Source organism: Scyliorhinus torazame, chromosome 15 (assembly GCF_047496885.1).
Source record: "Scyliorhinus torazame isolate Kashiwa2021f chromosome 15, sScyTor2.1, whole genome shotgun sequence".
NCBI lineage: Eukaryota > Metazoa > Chordata > Chondrichthyes > Carcharhiniformes > Scyliorhinidae > Scyliorhinus > Scyliorhinus torazame.
This window is the reverse complement of record NC_092721.1, coordinates 208,068,228-208,095,843: the sequence shown is the minus strand read 5'-3', so window position 1 is coordinate 208,095,843 and position 27,616 is coordinate 208,068,228. Positions and strand designations below refer to the sequence as shown.

At 65.6% G+C, this 27,616-nt stretch overlaps 1 protein-coding gene across 1 annotated transcript in view; it reads right to left on the bottom strand.

Moving 5' to 3' along the window:
* LOC140392168 (cholecystokinin receptor-like) overlaps positions 1-27,616 on the bottom strand; it is an 84,499-nt gene that overhangs the window by 11,619 nt on the left and 45,264 nt on the right. Inside the window, exon 2 of the mRNA XM_072477538.1 lies at positions 26,977-27,238. Coding sequence (XP_072333639.1) covers positions 26,977-27,238 — 262 coding nt within the window. The remainder of the gene's footprint in view (positions 1-26,976; positions 27,239-27,616) is intronic.

Genomic DNA, 27,616 nt, shown 5'->3' with positions numbered 1-27,616 from the left:
AGGGCAACACAACATATACAATGTAACTACAAAAGCACTGGCATCGGATGAAGCACACAGGGTGTAGTGTTAATGAGGTCAGTCCATAAGAGGGTCATTTAGGAGTCTGGTGACAGTGGGGAAGAAGCTGCTTTTGAGTCTGTTCGTGCGTGTTCTCAGGCTTCTGTATCTCCTGCCCGATGGAAGAAGTTGGAAGAGTGAGTAAGCCGGGTGGGAGGGATCTTTGATTATACTGCCCGCTTTCCCCAGGCAGCGGGAGGTGTAGATGGAGTCAATGGATGGGAGGCAGGTTTGTGTGATGGACTGGGCGGTGTTCACGACTCTCTGAAGTTTCTTGCGGTCCTGGCCCGAGCATCCAGTGGTCTAAGTCTGGAGGGAGAAGCTGTCTCTCGGAGGCAGCTGAAAGTTAATTGAGGAAACGGGTTTGGACTGGTGTGTGAGTGTCTGGGCTCAGCTCACCCCTGTGTTCAGAACATAGACGATCCAACACTCTGTTCGAGCAGCGCTGAGTCCGGAACCGCGCAGAGGGTGGAGGCTTGGTGAGGGTGGGGTACGGTGAGCGGGGGGGGGGATGTCCGGTGAGGGGGGGGGAGTTCGGTAGGGGGGGGGGGGGGGAGTTCGGTGGGGGGGGGGAGTTCGGTGAGGGGGGGGGGGAGTTCGGTGGGGGGGGGGAGTTCGGTGAGGGGGGGGAGTTCGGTGAGGGGGGGGGAGTTCGGTGGGGGGTGGGGTTCGGTGAGGGGGGGGGAGTTCGGTGAGTGGGGGGGGGAGTTCGGTGAGGGGGGGGAGTTCGGTGAGGGGGGGGGAGTTCTGTGAGGGGGGGAGTTCGGTGAGGGGGGGGGGGAGTTCTGTGAGGGGGGGGTTCGGTGAGGGGAGAGTTCGGTGAGGGGAGAGTTCGGTGAGGAGGGGAGTTCGGTGAGGAGGGGAGTTCGGAGAGGGGAGAGTTCGGTAAGGAGGGGAGTTCGGTGAGGGGAGGGGGACTTCGGTGAGAGGGGAGGGGGAGTTCGGTGAGGGGGGAGGGGGAGATCGGCGAGGGGGGGGGAGTTCGGTGAGGAGGGGAGTTCGATGAGGAGGAGGAGTTCCGTGAGGGGAGGGGGACTTCGGTGAGAGGGGAGGGGGAGTTCGGTGAGGGGGTGGAGGGAGGTCGTGAGGGGGTGGGGGGAGTACGGTAAGGGGGGGAAGTTCGTGGGGGGGGGGAGTTCGGTGGGGTGGTGGGAGTTCGGTGAGGGGGGGAGATCGGTGAGGGGGGAGTTCGGTGAGGGGGTGTTCGGTGAGGGGGGGTGTTCGGTGAGGGGGGTGTTCGGTGAGGGGGGAGTTCGGTGAGGGGGGAGTTCGGTGAGGGGGGGGAGTTAGGTGAGGGGGGAGTTCGGTGAGGGGGGGGAAGTTCGGTGAGTGGGGGAAGAGTTCGGTGAGGGGGGGGGAAAGAGTTCGGTGAGGAGGGGAATTCAGTGAGGGAGAGGGGAGTTCGGGGGGAGGGGAGTTCGGTGAGGGGGGAGTTCGGTGAGGGGGGGTGTTCGGTGAAGGGTGGAGTTCAGTGAGGGGGGGGAGTTCGGTGAGGAGGGGAGTTCGGTGAGGGGAGGGGGGGAGTTTGGTGAGGGGAGGGGGGGAGTTTGGTGAGGGGGCGGTTGTTCGGTGAGGGGGCGGTAGTTCGGTGAGGGGGGGAGAGTCCGGTGAGGTGGGGATTTCGGAGAGGGGGGGGGGGGTGTTCGGTGAGGAGGGGCGTTCGATGAGAAGGGGGAGTTCGATGAGGAGGAGGAGTTCGGTGACGGGGGGGGGGTTCGGTGAGGTGGGGTGGGGGGGGGTGGGGAGTTCGGTGGGGAGGGGGGGGGAGTTCGGTGAGGGGGGGGAGTTCGGTGAGGGGGGGAGTTCGGTGGGGGGGGGAGTTCGGTGAGGGGAGAGTTCGGTGAGGGGGGGGGAGTTCGGTGAGGGGGTGGAGGGAGTTCGGTGAGGGGGTGGAGGGAGTTCGGTGAGGGGGTGGGGGGAGTTCGGTGAGGGGGGGAGTTCGGTGAAGGGGGGGAGCTCGGTGAGGGGGGGTGGGGAGTTCGGTGAGGGGGTGGGGGGAGGTCGTGAGGGGGTGGGGGGAGTACGGTAAGGGGGGGAAGTTCGGTGGGGGGGGGAGTTCGGTGGGGTGGTGGGAGTTCGGTGAGGGGGGGAGATCGGTGAGGGGGGAGTTCGGTGAGGGGGTGTTCGGTGAGGGGGGGTGTTCGGTGAGGGTGGTGTTCGGTGAGGGGAGTTCGGTGAGGGGGAGGAGTTCGGTGAGGGGGGAGTTCGGTGAGGGGGGAGTTCGGTGAGGGGGGAGTTCGGTGAGGGGGGGGAGTTAGGTGAGGGGGGAGTTCGGTGAGGGGGGGGAGCTTCGGTGAGTGGGGGAGAGTTCAGTGAGGGGGGGGGAAAGAGTTCGGTGAGGAGGGGAATTCAGTGAGGGGGAGGGGAGTTCGGTGAGGGGGGAGTTCGGTGAGGGGGGTGTTCGGTGAAGGGGGGGAGTTCGGTGAGGGGGGGGGAGTTCGGTGAGGAGGGGATTTCGGTGAGGGGAGGGGGGGGGAGTTTGGTGAGGGGGCGGTTGTTCGGTGAGGGGGCGGTAGTTCGGTGAGGGGGGGAGAGTCCGGTGAGGTGGGGAGTTCGGAGAGGGGGGGGGGGGAGTTCGGTGAGGAGGGGCGTTCGATGAGAAGGGGGAGTTCGATGAGGAGGGGGAGTTCGGTGACGGGAGGGGGAGTTCGGTGACGGGGGAAGGGGTTCGTTGAGGTGGGGCGGGGGGGGAAGTTCGGTGGGGGGGGGGGAGTTCGGTGAGGGGGGGGGGGAGTTCGGTGGGGGGGGGGAGTTCGGTGAGGGGGGAGTTCGGTGAGGGGGGGGAGTTCGGTGAGGGGGGTGTACGATGAAGGGGGAGGGAGTTCGGTGAGGGGGTGGAGGGAGTTCGGTGAGGGGGTGGGGGGAGTTCGGTGAGGGGGTGAAGGGGAGGTGGTGAGGGGGTGGGGGGAGTACGGTAAGGGGGGGAAGTTCGGTGGGGGGGAGTTCGGTGGGGTGGTGGGAGTTCGGTGAGGGGGGAGATCGGTGAGGGGGGCGTTCGGTGACGGGGGAGTTTGGTGGGGGGGAGTTCGATGAGGAGGGGGGGAGTTCGGTGAGGGGGGAAGACTTCTGTGAGGGGGAGGAGTTCTGTGAGGGGGGAGTTCGGTGAGGGGGAGGGGGGGAGTTCGGTGAGTGGGTGGGGGGAGAGTTCGGTGAGGGGGGGGGTTCGGTTAGCGGGAGGGGAGTTCAGTGAGGGGGGTTCGGTGAGGGGGGTGTTCCGTGAGGGGGGTGTTCAGCGAGGGGGGGTGGAGTTCGGTGAGGGGGGTGTTCGGCGAAGGGGGGGTTCGGTGAGGGGAGTTCGATGAGGAGGGGGGAGTTCGGTGAGGGGGGGGAGTTCAATGAGGAGGGGGGGGAGTTCAATGAGGAGGGGGGAGTTCAATGAGGAGGGGGGGGAGTTCGGTGATGGGGGGGGAGTTCGGTGAGGGGGGAGTTCGGTGAGGGGGGGAGTTCAATGAGGAGGGGGGGGGAGTTCAATGAGGAGGGGGGGAGTTCGGTGTGCGGGGGGAGTTCGGCGAGGGGGGGGAGTTCGGTGAGGGGCATTCGATGAGGAGGGGGGGAAGAGTTCGGTGAGGGGGAGGGGAGTTCGATGAGGAGGGGGGGTTCGGTGAGTGGAGTGTTCAGTGAGGGGGGAGAGTTTGGTGAGGGGCGAGTTCGATGAGGAGGGGGGGTGTTCGGTGAGGGGGGGGTTCGGTGAGGGAGGGTGTTCGGTGAGTGGGGTGTTCAGTGAGGGAGATTGGTGAGGGGGGAGTTCGGTGAGGGGGTGGTGAGTTCAGTGTGGGGGGGGGAGGCCGTTGAGGGGGGTGTTCGGTGAGGGGGGGTGTTTGGTGAGGGAGGGGAGTTCGGTGAGGAGGGGGGGAGTTCAATGAGGAGGGGGGGGGAGTTCGGTGAGGGGGGGGGGAGTTCGGTGAGGGGGGGAGTTCGGCGAGGGGGGGGTGGAGTTCGGTGAGGGGGGTGTTCGGCGAGGGGGGGTTCGATGAGGGGAGTTCGATGAGGAGGGGGCAGTTCGGTGAGGCGCGGGGAGTTCAATGAGGAGGGGGGGAGTTCAATGAGGAGGGGGGGGAATTTGGTGAGGGGTGGGGGGGCGTTCGGCGAGGGGGGAGTTCGGTGAGGGGGGTGTTCAGTGAGGGGGGTGTTCAGTGAGGGGGGTGTTCGGTGAGGGGGGGTGTTCGGTGAGGGGGGGGCGTTCGGTAATGTGGGGGGAGTTCGGTGAGGGGGAGGGGGTGCGGTGAGGGGAGGGTGGGTGTTCGGTGAGGGTGGGGGGGGCAGTTCGGTGAGGGGAGTTCGATGAAGAGGGGGGAGTTCGATGAAGAGGGGGGGGAGTTCGGTGAGGGGGGTTTTCAGTGGGGGGGGGGGAGTTCGGTGAGAGGGGGTGGTCGGTGAGGGAGGGAGAGTTCAGTGGGGGGGGGAATTCGGTGAGGAGGGGGGGGAGTTCGGTGAGGGGGGAGTTCGGTGGGGGGAGGAAGTTCGGTGAGGGGGGTGGGAAGTTCGGTGGGGGGGGAAGTTCGGTGGGGGGGGGAAGTTCGGTGGGGGGGGGGGGAGTTCGGTGGGGGGGGAGTTCGTGGGGGGGGGAGTTCGGTGAGGGGGGGGGGAGATCGGTGAGGGGGGCGTTCGGTGAGGGGGGAGTTCGGTGGGGGGGGGAGCTCGATGTGGAGTGGGGGGGAGTTCTGTGAGGGGGGGAGTTCTGTGGGGGGGGGAGTTCTGTGAGGGGGGGGAGTTCTGTGAGGGGGAGTTCGGTGAGGGGGGGAGAGTTCTGTGAGGGGGGGAGTTCTGTGAGGGGGGAGTTCGGTGAGGGGAGGGGGGGGAGTTCGGTGAGGGGGAGGGGGGGAGTTCGGTGAGGGGGGGGGGGAGTTCGGTTAGGGGGAGGGGAGTTCAGTGAGGGGACTTCGGTGAGGGGGGTGTTCGGCGAGGGGGGGTGGAGTTCGGTGAGGGGGGTGTTCGGCAAGGGGGAGGGTTTGGTGAGGGGAGTTCGATGAGGAGGGGGGAGTTCGGTGAGGGGGGGAGTTCAATGAGGAGGGGGGAGTTCGGTGAGGGGGGGAGTTCAATGAGGAGGGGGGGAGTTCAATGAGGAGGGGGGAGTTCGGTGAGGGGGGGTGGTCGGTGAGGGAGGGAGAGTTCGGTGGGGGGGGGAATTCGGTGAGGAGGGGGGGGGAGTTCGGTGAGGGGGGTGTTCAGTGAGGGGGGGGAGTTCGGTGAGAGGGGGTGGTCGGTGAGGGAGGGAGAGTTCGTGGGGGGGGAATTCGGTGAGGAGGGGCGGGGGGAGTTCGGTGAGGGGGGAGTTCGGTGGGGAGAGGAAGTTCGGTGAGGGGGGTGGGAAGTTCGGTGGGGGGGGTAGTTCGGTGGGGGGGGGGAAGTTCGGTGGGGGGGGGGAGTTCGGTGGGGGGGGGAGTTCGTGGGGGGGGAGTCCGGTGAGGGGGGGGGAGATCGGTGAGGGGGCGTTCGGTGAGGGGGGAGTTCGGTGGGGGGGGGAGTTCGATGTGGAGTGGGGGGGAGTTCTGTGAGGGGGGGAGTTCTGTGGGGGGGAGTTCTGTGAGGGGGGGGAGTTCTGTGAGGAGGAGTTCGGTGAGGGGGGGAGAGTTCTGTGAGGGGGGAGTTCTGTGAGGGGGTGTTCGGCGAGGGGGGGTGGAGTTCGGTGAGGGGGGTGTTCGGCAAGGGGGAGGGTTTGGTGAGGGGAGTTCGATGAGGAGGGGGGAGTTCGGTGAGGGGGGGAGTTCAATGAGGAGGGGGGGAGTTCAATGAGGAGGGGGGAGTTCGGTGAGGGGGCGGAGTTCGGTGAGGGGGGGGAGTTCGGTGAGTGGGGAGTTTGGTGAGGGGGGGGGAGTTCGGTGAGGGGGTGTGATTTCGGTGAGGTGTGTGTTCGGTGAGGGGGGTGTTCAGTGAGGGGGGAGTTCGGTGAGGGGGGTACGGTGAGGGGGGGAGTTCGGTGAGGGGGGGGCGTTCGGTAATGGGGGGGAGTTCGATGAGGAGGGGGGTGTTCGGTGAGGGGGGGGAGTTCGGTTAGGGGGAGGGGAGTTCGGTGAGGGGAGTTCGGTGAGGGGAGTTCGGAGAGGGGGGTGTTCGGCGAGGGGGTGGAGTGGTGTTCGGTGAGGGGTGGGGGGAGTTCGGGGGGGGGAGTTCGATGAAGAGGGGGGGGGAGTTCGATGAAGAGGGGGGAAGTTCGGTGAGGGGGGTGTTCAGTGGGGGGGGGGAGTTCGGTAAGAGGGGGTGGTCGGTGAGGGAGGGAGAGTTTGGTGGGGGGGGGAGTTCGGTGGTTGGGGGGGGGGGGGAGTTCGGTGAGGGGGAGGGGAGTTCGGTGAGGGGAGTTCGGTGAGGGGGAGGGGAGTTCGGTGAGGGGAGTTCGGTGAGCGGGAGGGGAGTTTGGTGAGGGGGAGGGTAGTTCGGTGAGGGGGAGGGGAGGTCGGTGAGGGGGGAGTTCGGCGAGGGGGGGGGAGTTCGGCGAGGGGGGGGGAGTTCGGTGTGGGGGGGGGGAGTTCGGTGGGGGGGGGGAGTTCGGTGAGGAGGGGGGTTCGGTGATGTGGGGGGGGAGTTCGGTGAGGGGGGAGTTCGGTGAGGGGGGGAGTACGATGAGGAGGGGGGGGAGTATGGTGAGATGGGGAGTTCGGTGAGGGGGGAGTTCGATGAGGAGGGGGGGAGTTCGGTGAGGGGGGGAAGTTCGGTGAGGGGGGGGGAGTTCGGTGAGGGGGGGAGTTCGGTGGGGGGGGGAGTTCGGTTAGGGGGGAGGGGAGTTCGGTGAGGGGAGTTCGGTGAGGGGCGTGTTCGGCGACGGGGGGTGGAGTTCGGTGAGGGGGGAGTTCAATGAGGAGGGGGGGGGGAGTTCGGTGAGGGGGGGGAGTTCGGTGAGGGGGGGAGTTCGGTGAGGGGGGGGAATTCGGTTAGGGTGGGGGAGTTCGGTGGGGGGGGGAGTTCGGTTAGGGGGGAGGGGAGTTCGGTGAGGGGAGTTCGGTGAGGGGCGTGTTCAGCGACGGGGGGTGGAGTTCGGTGAGGGGGGAGTTCAATGAGGAGGGGGGGGGAGTTCGGTGAGGGGGGGGAGTTCGGTGAGGGGGGGAGTTCGGTGAGGGGGGGGAGTTCGGTGAGGGGGGGAGTTCGGTGAGGGGGGGGAATTCGGTTAGGGGTGGGGGTGCGTTCAGCGAGGGGGGGAGTTCGGTGAGGGGGTGTTCAGTGAGTGGGGGGAGTTCGGTGAGGAGGGAGTTCGGTGAGGGGGGGAAGGGAGATCGGTGGGGGGGGGGGGAGTTCGGTGAGGGGGAGGGGAGTGCGGTGAGGGGGGGGTGGGGGAGTTTGGTGAGGGTGGGGGGGCAGTTCGGTGAGGGGAGTTCGATGAAGAGGGGAGTTCGGTGAGGGGGGGGGAGTTCGGTGAGGGGGGGAGTTCGTTGAGGGGGGGGGAGTTTGGTGAGGGGGAGGAGGGTGCGGTGAGGGGAGGGGGGGTTCGGTGAGGGTGGGGGGGCAGTTCGGTGAGGGGTGTTCGATGAGGAGGGGGGAGTTCGGTGAGGGGGGAGTTCGGTTAGGGGGAGGGGAGTTCGGTGAGGGGAGTTCGATGAGGGGGAGGGGAGTTCGGTGAGGGGGAGGGAAGTTTGGTTGGGGGAGGGGAGTTCGGTGAGGGGGAGGGGAGTTCGGTGAGGGGGGAGTTCGGTGTGGGGGAGGGGAGTTCGGTGAGGGGCAGGGGAGTTCGGTGAGGGGGGAGTTCGGTGTGGGGGAGGGGAGTTCGGAGAGGGGGGGGAGTTCGGTTGTGGGGGGGCGGGGGGAGTTCGGTGAGGAGGGGAGTTCAGTGAGGGGGGGGAGTTCGGTCAGGAGGGGAGTTCGGTGAGGGGGGGAGTTCGGCCACGGGGAGGGGGGGGAGTTCGGTGGGGGGGGGGGGGAGTTCGGTGGGGGGGGGTTCGGTGAGGGGGGAGTTCGGTGAGGGGGGGGGAGTACGGTGAGGAGGGGGGGGGAGTATGGTGAGATGGGGAGTTCGGTGAGGGGGGAGTTCGATGAGGAGGGGGGGAGTTCGGTGAGGGGGGGGAAGTTCGGTGAGGGGGGAGTTCTGTGAGGGGGGAGTTCGGTGAGGGGGAGGGAGTTCGGTGAGGGGGAGGGGTGGGGAGTTCGGTGAGGGGAGTTCGGTGAGGGGGGTGTTCGGCGAGGGGGGGTGGAGTTCGGTGAGGGGGGTGTTCGGCGAGGGGGGGTTCGGCGAGGGGGGATGGAGTTCGGTGAGGGGGGTGTTCGGCGAGGGGGGGTTCGGCGAGGGGAGTTCGATGAGGAGGGGCGAGTTCGGTGAGGGGGGAGTTCAATGAGGAGGGGGGGGGGAGTTCGGTGAGGGGGGAGTTCGGTGAGGGGGGTGTTCAGTGAGGGGGGTGTTCGGTGAGGGGGGAGTTCGGTGAGGGGGGGGCGTTCGGTAATGTGGGGGGAGTTCGGTGAGGGGGAGGGGGTGCGGTGAGGGGAAGGTGGGTGTTCGGTGAGGGTGGGGGGGGCAGTTCGGTGAGGGGAGTTCGATGAGGAGGGGGGGAGTTCGATGAGGAGGGGGGGAGTTCGATGAGGAGGGGGGAGTTCGGTGAGGGGGGGAGTTCGGTTAGGGGGAGGGGAGTTCGGTGAGGGGAGATCTGTGAGGGGGGGTGTTCGGCGAGGGGGTGGGTTGGTGTTCGGTGAGGGGTGGGGGGAGTTCGGTGGGGGGAGTTCGATGAAGAGGGGGGAGTTCGATGAAGAGGGGGGGAGTTCGGTGAGGGGGGTGTTCAGTGAGGGGGGGGGAGATCGGTGAGAGGGGGTGGTCGGTGAGGGAGGGAGAGTTCGGTGGGGGGGGGAATTCGGTGAGGAGGGGGGGGAGTTCGGTGAGGGGGGAGTTCGGTGGGGGGAGGAAGTTCGGTGAGGGGGTGGGAAGTTCGGTGGGGGGGGAAGTTCGGTGGGGGGGGGGAAGTTCGGTGGGGGGGGGGAGTTCGGTGGGGGAGGGAGTTCGTGGGGGGGGAGTTCGGTGAGGGGGGGAGATCGGTGAGGGGGGCGTTCGGTGAGGGGGGAGTTCGGTGGGGGGGGAGTTCGATGTGGAGTGGAGGGGAGTTCTGTGAGGGGGGGGAGTTCTGTGGGGGGGGGGAGTTCTGTGAGGGGGGGGAGTTCTGTGAGGGGGATTCGGTGAGGGGGGGAGAGTTCTGTGAGGGGGGGAGTTCTGTGAGGGGGGAGTTCGGTGAGGGGAGGGGGGGGAGTTCGGTGAGGGGGAGGGGGGGAGTTCGGTGAGGGGGGGGGGAGTTCGGTTAGGGGGAGGGGAGTTCAGTGAGGGGACTTCGGTGAGGGGGGTGTTCGGCGAGGGGGGGTGGAGTTCGGTGAGGGGGGTGTTCGGCAAGGGGGAGGGTTTGGTGAGGGGAGTTCGATGAGGAGGGGGGAGTTCGGTGAGGGGGGGAGTTCAATGAGGAGGGGGGGAGTTCAATGAGGAGGGGGGAGTTTGGTGAGGGGGGTGGTCGGTGAGGGAGGGAGAGTTCAGTGGGGGGGGGAATTCGGTGAGGAGGGGGGGGAGTTCGGTGAGGGGGGTGTTCAGTGAGGGGGGGAGTTCGGTGAGAGGGGGTGGTCGGTGAGGGAGGGAGAGTTCGTGGGGGGGGAATTCGGTGAGGAGGGGGGGGGAGTTCGGTGAGGGGGGAGTTCGGTGGGGGGAGGAAGTTCGGTGGGGGGAGGAAGTTCGGTGAGGGGGGTGGGAAGTTCGGTGGGGGGGGGTAGTTCGGTGGGGGGGGGGAAGTTCGGTGGGGGGGGGAGTTCGGTGGGGGGGGGAGTTCGTGGGGGGGGAGTTCGGTGAGGGGGGGGAGATCGGTGAGGGGGGCGTTCGGTGAGGGGGGAGTTCGGTGGGGGGGGAGTTCGATGTGGAGTGGGGAGGAGTTCTGTGAGGGGGGGGAGTTCTGTGGGGGGGGGAGTTCTGTGAGGGGGGGAGTTCTGTGAGGGGGAGTTCGGTGAGGGGGGGAGAGTTCTGTGAGGGGGGGAGTTCTGTGAGGGGGGAGTTCGGTGAGGGGAGGGGGGGGAGTTCGGTGAGGGGGGGAGTTCGGTTAGGGGGAGGGGAGTTCGGTGAGGGGAGATCTGTGAGGGGGGGTGTTCGGCGAGGGGGTGGGTTGGTGTTCGGTGAGGGGTGGGGGGAGTTCGGTGGGGGGAGTTCGATGAAGAGGGGGGAGTTCGATGAAGAGGGGGGGAGTTCGGTGAGGGGGGTGTTCAGTGAGGGGGGGGAGTTCGGTGAGAGGGGGTGGTCGGTGAGGGAGGGAGAGTTCGGTGGGGGGGGGGAATTCGGTGAGGAGGGGGGGGAGTTCGGTGAGGGGGGAGTTCGGTGGGGGGAGGAAGTTCGGTGAGGGGGTGGGAAGTTCGGTGGGGGGGGAAGTTCGGTGGGGGGGGGGGAAGTTCGGTGGGGGGGGGGGGAGTTCGGTGGGGGAGGGAGTTCGTGGGGGGGGAGTTCGGTGAGGGGGGGGAGATCGGTGAGGGGGGCGTTCGGTGAGGGGGGAGTTCGGTGAGAGGGGGTGGTCGGTGAGGGAGGGAGAGTTCAGTGGGGGGGGGAATTCGGTGAGGAGGGGGGGAGTTCGGTGAGGGGGGTGTTCAGTGAGGGGGGGGGAGTTCGGTGAGAGGGGGTGGTCGGTGAGGGAGGGAGAGTTCGTGGGGGGGGAATTCGGTGAGGAGGGGGGGGAGTTCGGTGAGGGGGGAGTTCGGTGGGGGGAGGAAGTTCGGTGGGGGGAGGAAGTTCGGTGAGGGGGGTGGGAAGTTCGGTGGGGGGGGTAGTTCGGTGGGGGGGGGGGGGAAGTTCGGTGGGGGGGGGAGTTCGGTGGGGGGGGGAGTTCGTGGGGGGGGAGTTCGGTGAGGGGGGGGAGATCGGTGAGGGGGGCGTTCGGTGAGGGGGGAGTTCGGTGGGGGGGGAGTTCGATGTGGAGTGGGGGGGAGTTCTGTGAGGGGGGGAGTTCTGTGGGGGAGGAGTTCTGTGAGGGGGGGAGTTCTGTGAGGGGGAGTTCGGTGAGGGGGGGAGAGTTCTGTGAGGGGGGGAGTTCTGTGAGGGGGGAGTTCGGTGAGGGGAGGGTGGGGAGTTCGGTGAGGGGTAGGGGGGGAGTTCGGTGAGGGGGGGGGAGTTCGGTTAGGGGGAGGGGAGTTCAGTGAGGGGACTTCGGTGAGGGGGTTGTTCGGCGAGGGGGGGTGGAGTTCGGTGAGGGGGGTGTTCGGCAAGGGGGAGGGTTTGGTGAGGGGAGTTCGATGAGGAGGGGGGAGTTCGGTGAGGGGGGAGTTCAATGAGGAGATGGGGAGTTCAATGAGGAGGGGGGAGTTCGGTGAGGGGGGCGGAGTTCGGTGAGGGGGGGGGAGTTCGGTGAGTGGGGGTGGTCGGTGAGGGAGGGAGAGTTCGGTGGGGGGGGGGAATTCGGTGAGGAGGGGGGGAGTTCGGTGAGGGGGGAGTTCGGTGGGGGGAGGAAGTTCGGTGAGGGGGGTGGGAAGTTCGGTGGGGGGGGTAGTTCGGTGGGGGGGGGGACGTTCGGTGGGGGGGGGTGTTCGGCGAGGGGGGGTGGAGTTCGGTGAGGGGGGTGTTCGGCAAGGGGGAGGGTTTGGTGAGGGGAGTTCGATGAGGAGGGGGGAGTTCGGTGAGGGGGGGAGTTCAATGAGGAGGGGGGGAGTTCAATGAGGAGGGGGGAGTTCGGTGAGGGGGGGTGGTCGGTGAGGGAGGGAGAGTTCAGTGGGGGGGGGAATTCGGTGAGGAGGGGGGGGAGTTCGGTGAGGGGGGTGTTCAGTGAGGGGGGGGGAGTTCGGTGAGAGGGGGTGGTCGGTGAGGGAGGGAGAGTTCGTGGGGGGGGGAATTCGGTGAGGAGGGGGGGGAGTTCGGTGGGGGGGGTAGTTCGGTGGGGGGGGGGAAGTTCGGTGGGGGGGGGAGTTCGGTGGGGGGGGGAGTTCGTGGGGGGGAGTTCGGTGAGGGGGGGGAGATCGGTGAGGGGGGCGTTCGGTGAGGGGGGAGTTCGGTGGGGGGGGGGAGTTCGATGTGGAGTGGGGGGGAGTTCTGTGGGGGGGGGAGTTCTGTGAGGGGTGGGAGTTCTGTGAGGGGGAGTTCGGTGAGGGGGGGAGAGTTCTGTGAGGGGGGGAGTTCTGTGAGGGGGGAGTTCGGTGAGGGGAGGGGGGGAGTTCGGTGAGGGGAAGGGGGGGAGTTCGGTGAGGGGGGGGGAGTTCGGTGAGGGGGGTGTTCGGCAAGGGGGAGGGTTTGGTGAGGGGAGTTCGATGAGGAGGGGGGAGTTCGGTGAGGGGGGGAGTTCAATGAGGAGAGGGGGAGTTCAATGAGGAGGGGGGAGTTCGGTGAGGGGGGCGGAGTTCGGTGAGGGGGGGGGGGGAGTTCGGTGAGTGGGGAGTTTGGTGAGGGGGGGGAGTTCGGTGAGGGGGGGTACGGTGAGGGGGGGAGTTCGGTGAGGGGGGGGCGTTCGGTAATGGGGGGGGAGTTCGGTGAGGAGGGGGGAGTTCGGTGAGGGGGGGGAGTTCGGTTAGGGGGAGGGGAGTTCGGTGAGGGGAGTTCGGTGAGGGGAGTTCGGAGAGGGGGGTGTTCGGCGAGGGGGTGGAGTGGTGTTCGGTGAGGGGTGGGGGGAGTTCGGTGGGGGGAGTTCGATGAAGAGGGGGGGGGAGTTCGATGAAGAGGGGGGAAGTTCGGTGAGGGGGGTGTTCAGTGGGGGGGGGGGGGAGTTCGGTAAGAGGGGGTGGTCGGTGAGGGAGGGAGAGTTTGGTGGGGGGGGGGGGAGTTCGGTGGTTGGGGGGGGGGGGAGTTCGGTGAGGGGGAGGGGAGTTCGGTGAGGGGAGTTCGGTGAGGGGGAGGGGAGTTCGGTGAGGGGAGTTCGGTGAGCGGGAGGGGAGTTTGGTGAGGGGGAGGGTAGTTCGGTGAGGGGGAGGGGAGGTCGGTGAGGGGGGAGTTCGGCGAGGGGGGGGGAGTTCGGCGAGGGGGGGGGAGTTCGGTGTGGGGGGGGAGTTCGGTGAGGAGGGGGGTTCGGTGATGTGGGGGGGAGTTCGGTGAGGGGGGAGTTCGGTGAGGGGGGAGTTCGGTGAGGGGGGGAGTACGATGAGGAGGGGGGGGGAGTATGGTGAGATGGGGAGTTCGGTGAGGGGGGAGTTCGATGAGGAGGGGGGGAGTTCGGTGAGGGGGGGGAAGTTCGGTGAGGGGGGGGGGAGTTCGGTGAGGGGGGGAGTTCGGTGGGGGGGGGGAGTTCGGTGAGGGGAGTTCGGTGAGGGGCGTGTTCGGCGACGGGGGGTGGAGTTCGGTGAGGGGGGAGTTCAATGAGGGGGGGGGGGAGTTCGGTGAGGGGGGGGGGAGTTCGGTGAGGGGGGGAGTTCAGTTGTGGGGGGGCGGGGGGAGTTCGGTGAGGAGGGGAGTTCAGTGAGGGGGGGGGGAGTTCGGTGAGGGGGGAGTTCGGTGTGGGGGAGGGGAGTTCAGAGAGGGGGGGGGAGTTCGGTTGTGGGGGGGCGGGGGGAGTTCGGTGAGGAGGGGAGTTCAGTGAGGGGGGGGAGTTCGGTGAGGAGGGGAGTTCGGTGAGGGGGGGGGGGAGTTCGGCCACGGGGAGGGGGGGGGAGTTCGGTGGGGGGGGGGAGTTCGGTGGGGGGGGGTTCGGTGATGTGGGGGGGAGTTCGGTGAGGGGGGAGTTCGGTGAGGGGGGGGAGTACGGTGAGGAGGGGGGGGAGTATGGTGAGATGGGGAGTTCGGTGAGGGGGGAGTTCGATGAGGAGGGGGGGAGTTCGGTGAGGGGGGGGAAGTTCGGTGAGGGGGGAGTTCTGTGAGGGGGGAGTTCGGTGAGGGGGAGGGAGTTCGGTGAGGGGGAGGGGTGGGGAGTTCGGTGAGGGGGGGGGAGTTCGGTGAGGGGAGTTCGGTGAGGGGGGTGTTCGGCGAGGGGGGGTGGAGTTCGGTGAGGGGGGTGTTCGGCGAGGGGGGGGTTCGGCGAGGGGAGTTCGATGAGGAGGGGGGAGTTCGATGAGGAGGGGCGAGTTCGGTGAGGGGGGGAGTTCAATGAGGAGGGGGGGGGAGTTCGGTGAGGGGGCAGTTCGGTGAGGGAGGGGGGGAGTTCGGTGAGGAGGGGAGTTCGGTGAGGGGGGGGAGTTCGGCCACGGGGGGGGGGGAGTTCGGTGGGGGGGGGAGTTCGGTGGGGGGGGTTCGGTGATGTGTGGGGGGAAGTTCGGTGAGGGGGGAGTTCGGTGAGGGGGGGTAGTACGGTGAGGAGGGGGGGGGGGAGTATGGTGATATGTGGAGTTCGGTGACGGGGGAGTTCGATGAGGAGGGGGGGAGTTCGGTGAGGGGGGGGAAGTTCGGTGAGGGGGGGAGTTCTGTGAGGGGGGAGTTCGGTGAGGGGGAGGGAGTTCGGTGAGGGGGAGGGGTGGGGAGTTCGGTGAGGGGGGGGAGTTCGGTGAGGGGAGTTCGGTGAGGGGGGTGTTCGGCGAGGGGGGGTGGAGTTCGGTGAGGGGGGTGTTCGGCGAGGGGGGGTTCGGCGAGGGGAGTTCGATGAGGAGGGGCGGGTTCGGTGAGGGGGGTAGTTCAATGAGGAGGGGGGGAGTTCGGTGAGGGGGGAGTTCGGTGAGGGGGGCGAGTTCGGTGAGGGGGGGGGAGTTCAGTGAGGGGGGGGAATTCGGTTAGGGTGGGGGAATTCGGTGAGTATTGGGGGCACGTTCAGTGATGGGGGGGAGTTCGGTGAGGGGGGTGTTCAGTGAGGTGGGGGGAGTTCGGTGAGGAGGGAGTTCGGTGAGGGGGGGAGGGAGTTCGGTGGGGGGGGGGGAGTTCGGTGAGGGGGAGGGGAGTGCGGTGAGGGGGGTGGGGGGAGTTCGGTGAGGGTGGGGGGGCAGTTGAGTGAGGGGAGTTCGATGAGGAGGGGGGAGAGTTCGGTGAGGGGGGGAGAGTTCGGTGAGGGGGGGGGGAGTTCGATGAGGAGGGGGGGAGTTCGATGAGGAGGGGGGGAGTTCGGTGAGGGGAGTTCGATGAGGAGGGGGGAGTTCAGTTAGGGGGTGGGGAGCTCGGGGAGGGGAGTTCGGTGAGGGGAGTTCTGTGAGGGGGGGTGTTCGGCGAGGGAGTGGGGTGGTGTTAGGTGAGGGGTTGGGGGAGTTCGGTGAGGGGAGTTCGATGAAGAGGAGGGGGAGTTCGATGAAGGGGGGGGGAGTTCGGTGAGGGGGGTGTTCAGTGAGGGGGTGGAGTTCGGTGAGAGGGGGTGGTCGGTGAGGGAGGGAGAGTTCGGGGGGGGGGAGTTTGGTGGTGGTGGGGGGAGTTCGGTGAGGGGGAGGGGAGTTCGGTGAGGGGGGAGTTCGGTGAGGAGGGGAGTTCGGTGAGGGGGGGGGAGTTCGGTGAGGAGGGGAGTTCGGTGAGGAGGGGTGTTCGGTGACGAGGGGTGAGTTCTGTGAGGGGGGAGTTCGGTGAGGGGGGGCGAGAGTTCGGTGAGGGGGAGGAGTTCGGTGAGGGGGGGGAGTTCGGTGGGGGGGGCGGAGTTTGGTGGGGGGGCGGAGTTCGATGGGGTGGGGGGGCGGAGTTCGGTGGGGACGGAGTTCGGTGGGGGGGGGTTCGATGAAGGGGGTGTTCGGTGAGGGGGAGGAAGTTCGGTGAGGGGGGAGTTCGGTGAGGGGGGGGAGGTTCGGTGAGGAGGGGGGAGTTCGATGAGGAGGGGGGGAGTTCGGTGAGGGGAGTTCGATGAGGAGGGGGGAGTTCAGTTAGGGGGTGGGGAGTTCGGGGAGGGGAGTTCGGTGAGGGGAGTTCTGTGAGGGGGGGTGTTCGGCGAGGGAGTGGGGTGGTGTTAGGTGAGGGGTGGGGGGAGTTCGGTGAGGGGAGTTCGATGAAGAGGAGGGGGAGTTCGATGAAGGGGGGGGGGAGTTCGGTGAGGGGGGTGTTCAGTGAGGGGGTGGAGTTCGGTGAGAGGGGGTGGTCGGTGAGGGAGGGAGAGTTCGGGGGGGGGAGTTCGGTGGTGGGGGGGGGAGTTCGGTGAGGGGGAGGGGAGTTCGGTGAGGGGGGAGTTCGGTGAGGAGGGGAGTTCGGTGAGGGGGGGGGAGTTCGGTGAGGGGGGAGTTCGGTGAGGAGGGGAGTTCGGTGAGGAGGGGTGTTCGGTGAGGAGGGGTGAGTTCTGTGAGGGGGGGGAGTTCGGTGAGGGGGGGCGAGAGTTCGGTGAGGGGGAGGAGTTCGGTGAGGGGGGGGGGGAGTTCGGTGGGGGGGGCGGAGTTTGGTGGGGGGGCGGAGTTCGATGGGGTGGGGGGGCGGAGTTCGATGGGGTGGGGGGGCGGAGTTCGGTGGGGACGGAGTTCGGTGGGGGGGGGTTCGATGAAGGGGGTGTTCGGTGAGGGGGAGGAAGTTCGGTGAGGGGGGAGTTTGGTGAGGGGGGGGAGGTTCGGTGAGGAGGGGGAGGTTCGGTGAGGGGGGAGAGTTCGATGAGGAGGGGGGAGTTTGGTGAGGGGGAAGTTCGGTGAGGGGAGTTCGGTGAGGAGGGGGGAGAGTTCGGTGAGGGGGGGGAGTTCGATGAGGAGGGGGGAGTTCGATGAGGAGGGGGGAGTTCGGTGAGGGGTGGGGGAGTTCAGTTAGGGGGAGGGGAGTTCGGTGAGGGGATTTCGGTGAGGGGAGTTCGGTGAGGGGGGGGTGAGGTTCGGTGAGGGGGAGAGGTTCGGTGAGGGGGGAGAGTTCGATGAGGAGGGGGGAGTTTGGTGAGGGGGGAGTTCGGTGAGGGGAGTTCGGTGAGGAGGGGGGAGAGTTCGGTGAGGGGGGGGAGTTCGATGAGGAGGGGGGAGTTCGGTGAGGGGTGGGGTAGTTCAGTTGGGGGAGGGGAGTTCGGTGAGGGGAGTTCGGTGAGGGGAGTTCGGTGGGGGGAGTTCGGTGAGGGGGGTGTTCGGCGAGGGGGTGGGGTGGTGTTCGGTGAGGGGTGGGGGGAGTTCGGTGGGGGGAGTTCGATGAAGAGGGGGGAGTTCGATGAAGAGGGGGGGAGTTCGGTGAAGGGAGTTCGGTGAGGGGGAGGGGAGTTCGGTGAGGGGAGTTCGGTGAGGGGGAGGGGAGTTCGGTGAGGGGGAGGGGAGTTCGGTGAGGGGGGGAGTTCGGTGAGAGGGGGGAATTCGGTTAGGGTGGGGGAATTCGGTGAGGGGTGGGGGCGCGTTCAGCGAGGGGGGGAGTTCGGTGAGGGGGTGTTCAGTGAGGGGGGGGAGTTCGGTGAGGAGGGAGTTCGGTGAGGGGGGGAAGGGAGTTCGGTGGGGGGGGGGGGGAGTTCGGTGAGGGGGAGGGGAGTGCGGTGAGGGGGGGGTGGGGGAGTTCGGTGAGGGGGGGGGAGTTCGGTGAGGGGGGGAGTTCGTTGAGGGGGGGGGAGTTTGGTGAGGGGGAGGAGGGTGCGGTGAGGGGAGGGGGGGTTCGGTGAGGGTGGGGGGGCAGTTCGGTGAGGGGTGTTCGGTGAGGGGGGGGAGTTCGGTGAGGGGGGGGGAGTTCGGTGAAGGGGGTGTTCAGTGAGGGGGGGGAGTTCGGTAAGAGGGGGAGGAGAGTTCGGTGAGGGGAGTTCGATGAGGGGGAGGGGAGTTCGGTGAGGGGGAGGGAAGTTTGGTGAGGGGGAGGGGAGTTCGGTGAGGGGGAGGGGAGTTCGGTGAGGGGGGAGTTCGGTGTGGGGAGGGGAGTACGGTGAGGGGCAGGGGAGTTCGGTGAGGGGGGAGTTCGGTGTGGGGGAGGGGAGTTCGGAGAGGGGGGGGGAATTCGGTTGTGGGGGGGCGGGGGGAGTTCGGTGAGGAGGGGAGTTCAGTGAGGGGGGGAGTTCGGTGAGGGGGGGAGTTCGGTGAGGAGGGGAGTTCGGTGAGGGGGGGGGAGTTCGGCCACGGGTGGGGGGAGTTTTGGGGGGGGGGGGAGTTCGGTGGGGGGGGGTTCGGTGATGTGGGGGGGGAGTTCGGTGAGGGGGGAGTTCGGTGAGGGGGGAGTTCGGTGAGGGGGGAGTTCGGTGAGGGGGGAGTTCGGTGAGATGCGGAGTTCGGTGAGGGGGGAGTTCGATGAGGAAGGGGGAGTTCGGTGAGGGGGGGGACGTTCGGTGAGGGGAGTTCGGTGAGGGGGGTGTTCGGCGAGGGGGGGGACGTTCGGTGAGGGGAGTTCTGTGAGGGGGGAGTTCGGTGAGGGGGAGGGAGTTCGGTGAGGGGAGGGGTGGGGAGTTCGGTGAGGGGGGTAGTTCGGTGAGGGGAGTTCGGTGAGGGGGGGTGTTCGGCGAGGGGGGGTGGAGTTCGGTGAGGGGGGTGTTCGGCGAGGGGGGGTTCGGCGAGGAGAGTTCGATGAGGAGGGGCGAGTTCGGTGAGGGGGGAGTTCAATGAGGAGGGGGGGGGGAGTTCGGTGAGGGGGGAGTTCGGTGAGGAGGGGGGGGAGTTCGGTGAGGAGGGGGGGAGTTCGGTGAGGGGGGAGTTCGGTGAGGGAGGGGGGGAGTTCGGTGAGGAGGGGAGTTCGGTGAGGGAGGGGGGGAGTTCGGTGAGGGGAGTTCGATGAGGAGGGGGGAGTTCAGTTAGGGGGTGGGGAGTTCGGGGAGGGGAGTTCGGTGAGGGGAGTTCTGTGAGGGGGGGTGTTCGGCGAGGGAGTGGGGTGGTGTTAGGTGAGGGGTGGGGGGAGTTCGGTGAGGGGAGTTCGATGAAGAGGAGGGGGAGTTCGATGAAGGGGGGGGGAGTTCGGTGAGGGGGGTGTTCAGTGAGGGGGTGGAGTTCGGTGAGAGGAGGTTGTCGGTGAGGGAGGGAGAGTTCGGGGGGGGGGAGTTCGGTGGTGGGGGGGGGAGTTCGGTGAGGGGGAGGGGAGTTCGGTGAGGGGGGAGTTCGGTGAGGAGGGGAGTTCGGTGAGGGGGGGGGGGAGTTCGGTGAGGGGGGTGTTCGGTGAGGAGGGGAGGTCGGTGAGGAGGGGTGTTCGGTGAGGAGGGGTGAGTTCTGTGAGGGGGGGGAGTTCGGTGAGGGGGGGCGAGAGTTCGGTGAGGGGGAGGAGTTCGGTGAGGGGGGGCGTTCAATGAAGGGGGTGTTCGGTGAGGGGGAGGAAGTTTGGTGAGGGGGGAGTTCGGTGAGGGGGGGGGAGGTTCGGTGAGGAGGGGGAGGTTCGGTGAGGGGGGAGAGTTCGATGAGGAGGGGGGAGTTTGGTGAGGGGGGAGTTCGGTGAGGGGAGTTCGGTGAGGAGGGGGGAGAGTTCGGTGAGGGGGGGGGAGTTCGATGAGGAGGGGGGAGTTCGATGAGGAGGGGGGAGTTCGGTGAGGGGTGGGGGAGTTCAGTAAGGGGGAGGGGAGTTCGGTGAGGGGAGTTCGGTGAGGGGGGGGTGAGGTTCGGTGAGGGGGGGAGGTTCGGTGAGGGGGGAGAGTTCGATGAGGAGGGGGGAGTTTGGTGAGGGGGGAGTTTGGTGAGGGGGGAGTTCGGTGAGGGGAGTTCGGTGAGGAGGGGGGAGAGTTCGGTGAGGGGGGGGAGTTCGATGAGGAGGGGGGAGTTCGATGAGGAGGGGGGAGTTCGGTGAGGGGTGGGGTAGTTCAGTTGGGGGAGGGGAGTTCGGTGAGGGGAGTTCGATGAAGAGGGGGGGACTTCGGTGAAGGGGGTGTTCAGTGAGGGGGGTGTTCGGTAAGAGGGGGTGGTCGGTGAGGGAGTGAGAGTTCGGTGGTTGGGGGGAGTTCGGTGAAGGGAGTTCGGTGAGGGGGAGGGGAGTTCGGTGAGGGGAGTTCGGTGAGGGGGAGGGGAGTTCGGTGAGGGGGAGGGGAGTTCGGTGAGGGGGGAGTTCGGTGAGAGGGTGTTCAGTGAGGGGGGGGGAGTTCGGTGAGGGGGTGTTCAGTGAGGGGGGGGAGTTCGGTGAGGAGGGAGTTCGGTGAGGGGGGGAAGGGAGTTCGGTGAGGGGGGGAGTTCGATGAGGAGGGGGGAGTTCGATGAGGAGGGGGGAGTTCGGTGAGGGGTGGGGGAGTTCAGTTAGGGGGAGGGGAGTTCGGTGAGGGGAGTTCGGTGAGGGGAGTTCGGTGAGGGGAGTTCGGTGAGGGGGGGTGAGGTTCGGTGAGGGGGGGAGGTTCGGTGAGGGGGGAGAGTTCAATGAGGAGTGGGGAGTTTGGTGAGGGGGGAGTTCGGTGAGGGGAGTTCGGTGAGGAGGGGGGAGAGTTCGGTGAGGGGGGGGAGTTCGATGAGGAGGGGGAGTTCGATGAGGAGGGGGGAGTTCGGTGAGGGGTGGGGTAGTTCAGTTGGGGGAGGGGAGTTCGGTGAGGGGAGTTCGGTGAGGGGAGTTCGGTGAGGGGGGTGTTCGGCGAGGGGGTGGGGTGGTGTTCGGTGAGGGGTGGGGGGAGTTCGGTGAGGGGGGAGTTCGGTGTGGGGGAGGGGAGTTCGGTGAGGGGCAGGGGAGTTCGGTGAGGGGGGAGTTCGGTGTGGGGGAGGGGAGTTCGGAGAGGGAGGGGGAATTCGGTTGTGGGGGGGCGGGGGGAGTTCGGTGAGGAGAGGAGTTCAGTGAGGGGGGGAGTTCGGTGAGGAGGGGAGTTCGGTGAGGGGGGGGGCGGAGTTCGGCCACGGGGGGGGGGGGGGGAGTTCGGTGGGGGGGGGGGGGAGTTCGGTGGGGGGGGGGTTCGGTGATGTGGGGGGGGGAGTTCGGTGATGTGGGGGGGGAGTTCGGTGAGGGGGGAGTTCGGTGAGGGGGGGGAGTACGGTGAGGAGGGGAGGGGAGTATGGTGAGATGCGGAGTTCGGTGAGGGGGGAGTTCGATGAGGAGGGGGGAGTTCGGTGAGGGGGGGGACGTTCGGTGAGGGGGGGAGTTCTGTGAGGGGGAGGGAGTTCGGTGAGGGGGAGGGGTGGGGAGTTCGGTGAGGAGGGGGAGTTCGGTGAGGGGAGTTCGGTGAGGGGGGTGTTCGGCGAGGGGGGGTGGAGTTCGGTGAGGGGGGTGTTCGGCGAGGGGGGGTTCGGCGAGGGGGGGTTCGGCGAGGGGAGTTCGATGAGGAGGGGCGAGTTCGGTGAGGGGGGAGTTCAATGAGGGGGGGGAGTTCGGTGAGGGGGGAGTTCGGTGAGGAGGGGGGGAGTTCGGTGAGGGGGGAGTTCGGTGAGGGAGGGGGGGAGTTCGGTGAGGAGGGGAGTTCGGTGAAGGAGGGGGGGAGTTCGGTGAGGGGAGTTCGATGAGGAGGGGGGAGTTCAGTTAGGGGGTGGGGAGTTCGGGGAGGGGAGTTCGGTGAGGGGAGTTCTGTGAGGGGGGTGTTCGGCAAGGGTGTGGGGTGGTGTTAGGTGAGGGGTGGGGGGAGTTCGGTGAGGGGAGTTCGATGAAGAGGAGGGGGAGTTCGATGAAGGGGGGGGAGTTCGGTGAGGGGGGTGTTCAGTGAGGGGGTGGAGTTCGGTGAGAGGGGGTGGTCGGTGAGGGAGGGAGAGTTCAGGGGGGGGGAGTTCGGTGGTGGGGGGGGGGGGGAGTTCGGTGAGGGGGAGGGGAGTTCGGTGAGGGGAGTTCGGTGAGGGGGAGGGGAGTTCGGTGAGGGGAGTTCGGTGAGGGGGAGGGGAGTTCGGTGAGGGGTGTTCGGTGAGAGGGAGGGGAGTTCGGTGAGGGGGGAGTTTGGTGTGGGGGAGGGGAGTTCGGTGTGGGGGAGGGGAGTTCGGTGAGGGGGAGGGACTTTGGTGGTGGGGGGGCGGGGGGAGTTCGGTGAGGAGGGGAGTTCGGTGAGGGGGGGGGGGAGTTCGGTGAGGGGGGGGTTCGGTGAGGGGGGGAGTTCGGTGAGGGGGGGAGTACGGTGAGGAGGGGGGGAGTACGGTGAGATGGGGGAGGAGTACGGTGAGGAGGGGAGTTCGGTGAGGAGGGGTGAGTTCTGTGAGGGGGGAGTTCGGTGGGGGGGGGCGAGAGTTCGGTGAGAGGGGGGGAGTTCGGTGAGCGGGGGGGAGTTCGGTGGGTGGGCGGAGGTTGGTGGGGGGGCGGAGTTCGATGGGGTGGGGGGGCAGAGTTCGGTGGGGACGGAGTTCGGTGGGGGGGGAGTTCGATGAAGGGGGTGTTCGGTGAGGGGGGGGGAGTTCGGTGAGGGGGGAGGAAGTTCGGTGAGGGGGGAGTTCGGTGAGGGGGGGGGGGAGGTTCGGTGAGGGGGGAGTTCAGTGAGGGAGGGGGGGAGAGTTCGGTGAGGGGAGAGTTCGGTGAGGGGAGAGTTCGGTGAGGGGAGAGTTCGGTGAGGGAGGGGGGTGTTCGGTGAGGGGGGAGTTCGGTGAGGGGGGAGTTCGATGAATGGGGTGTTCCGTGAGGGGGGGAGTTCGGTGGGGGGGGGCGGTGTTCAGTGAGGGGGCGTTCGGTGAGGGGGGCGTTCGGTGGGGGGGGGGCGTTCGGTGAGGGGCGGAGGGGAGTTGGGTGGGGGGTGGAATTCGGTGGGGGGCGGGGGAGTTCGATGGGGTGGGGGTGGAGTTCGGTGGGGGGGGCGTTCGGTGGGGTGGGGCGTTCGGTGAGGGGGGCGTTCGGTGAGGGGGGGTGTTCGGTGAGGGGGCGGGGAGTTCGGTGAGGGGGCGGAGTTCGGTGGGGGGGCTGAGTTCGGTGGTGGGGGAGTTCGGTGAGGGGGAGGAAGTTTGGTGAGAGGGGAGTTCGGTGAGGGAGGGCGAGTTCGGTGAGAAGCGGGGGAGAGTTCGGTGAGTGGGGGTGGGGGGTGGAGGGGATGGTGGTGAGGAGGGGGTGGGGGGTATGGGGGGATGGTGGTAAGGAGGAGGTGGGGGTGAGGGGGGATGGTGTTGAGGAGGGGCTGGGGGTGAGGGGGGATGGTGGTGAGGAGGAGGTGGGGGTGAGGCGGGATGGTGGTGAGGTGGGGATGGGAGTGAGGGGGATGGTGGTGAGGAGGGGGTGGGGGGGATGGTGGTGAGGAGGGGGTGGGGGGGATGGTGGTGAGGAGGGGGTGGGGGGGATGGTGGTGAGGAGGGGGTGGGGGGTGGGGGGGTGGGGTGGGGGATGGGGTGGGGGTGGTGAGGTGGGGGTGAGGGGGGGATGGTGGTGAGGAGGGGGTGGGGGGATGGTGGTGAGGAGGGGGTGGGGGTGAGGGGGGATGGTGGTGAGGAGGGGGTGGGGGTGAGGGGGGGATGGTGGTGAGGAGGGGGTGGGGGTGGGGGGTGGGGTGGGGTGGGGGTGGGGGGTGGGGTGGGGGGGGTGGGGGGTGGGGGTGGTGGGGGGGTGTGGGGGGGTGTGGGGGGTGGGGTGGGGTGGGGTGGGGGGGCTGGGTGGGTGGGGGGTGTGGGGGGGTGTGGGGGGTGGGGGTGGGGGGGCTGGGGGGGTGGGGGGGCTGGGTGGGTGGGGGTGTGGGGTGGTGGGGGGGGTGTGGGGGGTGTGGGGGGGTGTGGGGGGTGGGGTGGGGGGTGGGGTGGGGGTGGGGGGGCTGGGTGGGTGGGGGGGTTGGGTGTGGGGGGCTGTGGGGGGTGGGGGGGTGGGGGTGGGCTGGGGGGGTGGGGGGGGTGTGGGGGGGTGTGGGGGGTGGGGTGGGGGGTGGGGTGGGGGTGGGGGGGCTGGGTGGGTGGGGGGGTTGGGTGTGGGGGGGTGTGGGGGGTGGGGGGTGGGGGTGGGCTGGGGGGGTGGTGCAGAAAAGGTTAATCAGCACTGGCAGAAAATAGTTTCAGAAAATAGTTAAAGACTCAAATGAAAGATATATCCCAGTGAGAGGGAAGGATTCTGGGAAGGGGACAAACTAACAATCATTAACCAGGGAAGTTAAGGATAATATTAAACAGAAAGAAAAAACATACAATGTGGCAAAGATTAGTGGCAAACCAGAGGATTGGGAAAGTTTTAAAATCCAACAAAAGATAATAAAAAACAATAAAGAAAAGGGCAGCATGGGGGCAATCCCGGCTCTGGGTCACTGTCCGTGTGGAGTTTGCACATTCTCCCCGTGTCTGCGTGGGTTTCGTCCCCACAGCCCAAAGATGTGCAGGGTCGGTGGATTGGCCACACTAAATTGCCCCTTAATTGGAAAGAAAAAGAATTGGGTACTCTAAAAAAAAAATTCATTTAAAAAAAATAACGAGTGAGAAGATAAACCGTGAGAGTGAACTAGCGAGTGATAGAAAACAGACAGCAAGAGCTTCTGTAAATATGTAAAAATGGAAGAGAGAGGCCAAAGTAGATAAAGGTGAACCAGCAGATGTAACATACTTGGAGTTTCAAAAAGCGTTTGATAAGGTAGCGCACAGCTAACTATGATGAGCGCCCATGGTATTGGAGATAATATATTAACCTGGATAGGAGATTGGCTAACAGATATAAAACAGAGAGTTGGGATAAGAGGGGCATTTTCAGGATGGCAACCTGTTACTGGCGGAGTGTCACACGGACCAGTGCTGAGGTCACAATTATTTACAATATATATTCATGACTTGGACGAGGGAAGTGAATTTACTGTTGCCAAATTTCCAGATGACACAAGAATAGGTGGGAAGGCGAGTTGTGAGGATGACACAAAGTCTACAGAGAGATATAGACAGGTTAGGCGAGTGGGCAAAAGTTGGCAGATGGAATATAATGTAGGGAAATGTGAAGTTATGCACTTTGGTAGGAAGAATAAAGGAGCTGAATGTTATTTAAATGGAGACAGACTGCAGAAAGCTGCAGCACAGAGGGATCTGGGGGTCCTTGTGCATAAATCACAAAACGCTAGCCCACAAGTTCAGCTGGCAATAGGGAGGGGAAATTGAATGTTGGCCTTTATTTCAAAGGGAATGGAGTATAAAAATAGGGAGGCCCTGCTCAAACTATACACGGCACTAGTTAGACCACACCGGGAATACTGCGAACAGTTTTGATCCCTGTATCTAAGGAAAGATATACTGGCATTGGAGGCAGTCCAGAGAAGGTTCACTCGGTTGGTCCTGGGTACGGAGGGATTTTCTTATGAGGAGAGGTTGAGTAGGTTGGGCCTGTCCTCACTGGAGTTTAGAAGACTGAGAGGCGACCTGATTGAGACAGATCGGATTCTCAGGGGGTTTGACAGGGTCGATGCTGAGAGGATGTTTCCTCTTGGGTTTCTTTTACTCGTTCATGGGACGGGGGCATTTATTGCCCATCCCTAATTGCTCTTGAGGGGGCAGCTAAGAGTCAGCCACATCGCTGTGGGTCTGGAGTCACATGTAGGCCAGACCGGGTAAGGTCGGCAGATTTCCTTCCCCAAGGACATCAGTGAACCAGATGGGTTTTTACAACAATCGATGATAGTTTCATGGTCATCGTTAGACTTTTAATTCCAGAATTTTTATTGAATGAAGAATTTCACCTTCTGCATTCTGCAGTGAACCTGGGACCCCCGGGGCATTACTCAGGGCCTCTGGATCACTCGATCAGTGGCAATACCACTATGCCATTACCTTCCCTCTTGTGGGAGAGTCTGGGGCCAGAGGGCAGAATCTCAGAGTGAGGGGTCACCCATTTCAGACAGAGATGAGGAGGAATTCCGCCCTCTGAGGGCAGTGAATCTGTGGGATTGTTTACTGCAGAGCTGGAGAGGCTGGGGCGTTAAGTATGTTAAAGGCTGAGATAGACAGACTTTCAATTAGTGAGGGAATCGAGGAGTTATGGGGATAAGGCGGGGAAGTGCAGCTAATAATAATAATCTTTATTATTGTCACAAGTAGGCTTACATTAACACTGCAATGAAGTTACTGTGAAAAGCCCCTAGTCGCCACACTGCGGCGCCTGTTCGGGTACACTGAGGGAGAATTCAGAATGTCCAATTTACCTAACAAGCACGTCTTTCCGGCTTTTTGAGGTATACCGGAGCACCCGGACGAAAGTTGAGGATTATATCAGCTCAGCCATGAACTCATTGAGTGGCGCAGCAGACTCGATGGGCCGAATGGACTAGTCCTGCATCTTATAGAGAGAGAGCGGGAGGGGCTGAGGGAGGGAATTTCAGAGCTCAGTTCCCAGGCAGCCCCAGGCACAGCTGCCGATGGCGGGACAATTAAAATCGGGAAGTTCAAGGAGCCAGGATTAGAGGCGATCTCGGAGCTGGAGGGAATCACAGAGATGGGGAGGGGCAAGGCCATGGGGGTATTTGGCAGGGGCTGGCGGAGGTCAGTGAACACGGGGGGTGAGTGGGGGGGGGGGGGGGGGGTGGGACCTGGTATGAGGTCGGAGGTGGGCAGCAGAGTTTTGAGTGAGTTGAAGTTTGCCGAGTGCAGAGTGTGGAACATCCCACGGTGTGTTCGAATAGTAAGGCAGCAGGCACGCAGAGACTTACCAGGCACTCAGAGACTTACCAGGCACTCAGAGACTTACCAGGCACTCAGAGACTTACCAGGCACTCAGAGACTTACCAGGCACTCAGAGACTTACCAGGCACTCAGAGACTTACCAGGCACTCAGAGACTTACCAGGCAATCAGAGACTTACCAGGCAATCAGAGACTTACCAGGCAATCAGAGACTTACCAGGCACTCAGAGACTTACCAGGCGATCAGAGACTTACCAGGCGATCAGAGACTTACCAGGCACTCAGAGACTTACCAGGCACTCAGAGACTTACCAGGCAATCAGAGACTTACCAGGCACTCAGAGACTTACCAGGCGATCAGAGACTTACCAGGCGATCAGAGACTTACCAGGCAATCAGAGACTTACCAGGCACTCAGAGACTTACCAGGCAATCAGAGACTTACCAGGCACTCAGAGACTTACCAGGCACTCAGAGACTTACCAGGCGATCAGAGACTTACCAGGCACTCAGAGACTTACCAGGCACTCAGAGACTTACCAGGCAATCAGAGACTTACCAGGCACTCAGAGACTTACCAGGCGATCAGAGATTTACCAGGCGATCAGAGACTTACCAGGCACTCAGAGACTTACCAGGCACTCAGAGACTTACCAGGCACTCAGAGACTTACCAGGCACTCAGAGACTTACCAGGCAATCAGAGACTTACCAGGCACTCAGAGACTTACCAGGCACTCAGAGACTTACCAGGCGATCAGAGACTTACCAGGCACTCAGAGACTTACCAGGCACTCAGAGACTTACCAGGCACTCAGAGACTTACCAGGCACTCAGAGACTTACCAGGCACTCAGAGACTTACCAGGCAATCAGAGACTTACCAGGCACTCAGAGACTTACCAGGCTTGCTGTACATTCTTGCTGGGCCATGTCAGCCGACAGTTGTGCGCCGTACTCTTATCCATTCTCTGGAAGGGGTGAAGCAGATTGTAGACAGGATATGGTATCATGATGAATATGGAGAGGAGCCAGGTGGCAGCAATCACTCGGTACGCATGTGATCGTGTCTGCCAGGCGCGTGACTTCAATGGGTTGCAGATCGCACTATAGCGTTCAATAGCAATGGCCACCAGGCTGAAAGTGGACACACTCACCGAGATCCCTGGAAGGAAGGTGCTCGGTTAGTTCCAGCAAATATAATAAACAGAAACAACAGCAGCGGGAGCCAGGGGCCGACACCGAGGGCCGGGGGCCGACACCGAGGGCCAGGGGCCGACACCGAGGGCCAGGGGCCGACACCGAGGGCCGGGGGCCGACACCGAGGGCCAGGGGCCGACACCGAGGGCCAGGGGCCGACACCGAGGGCCGGGGGCCGACACCGAGGGCCAGGGGCCGACACCGAGGGCCGACACCGAGGGCCAGGGGCCGACACCGAGGGCCACTTCAAACAATATCAGCCCCTCTCGCCTGCGCCAAACACACCCTGGCCTTCCCAACATCCCCAACTCAGTCAGGGTCACCACAACCACCCGGGTTCTGG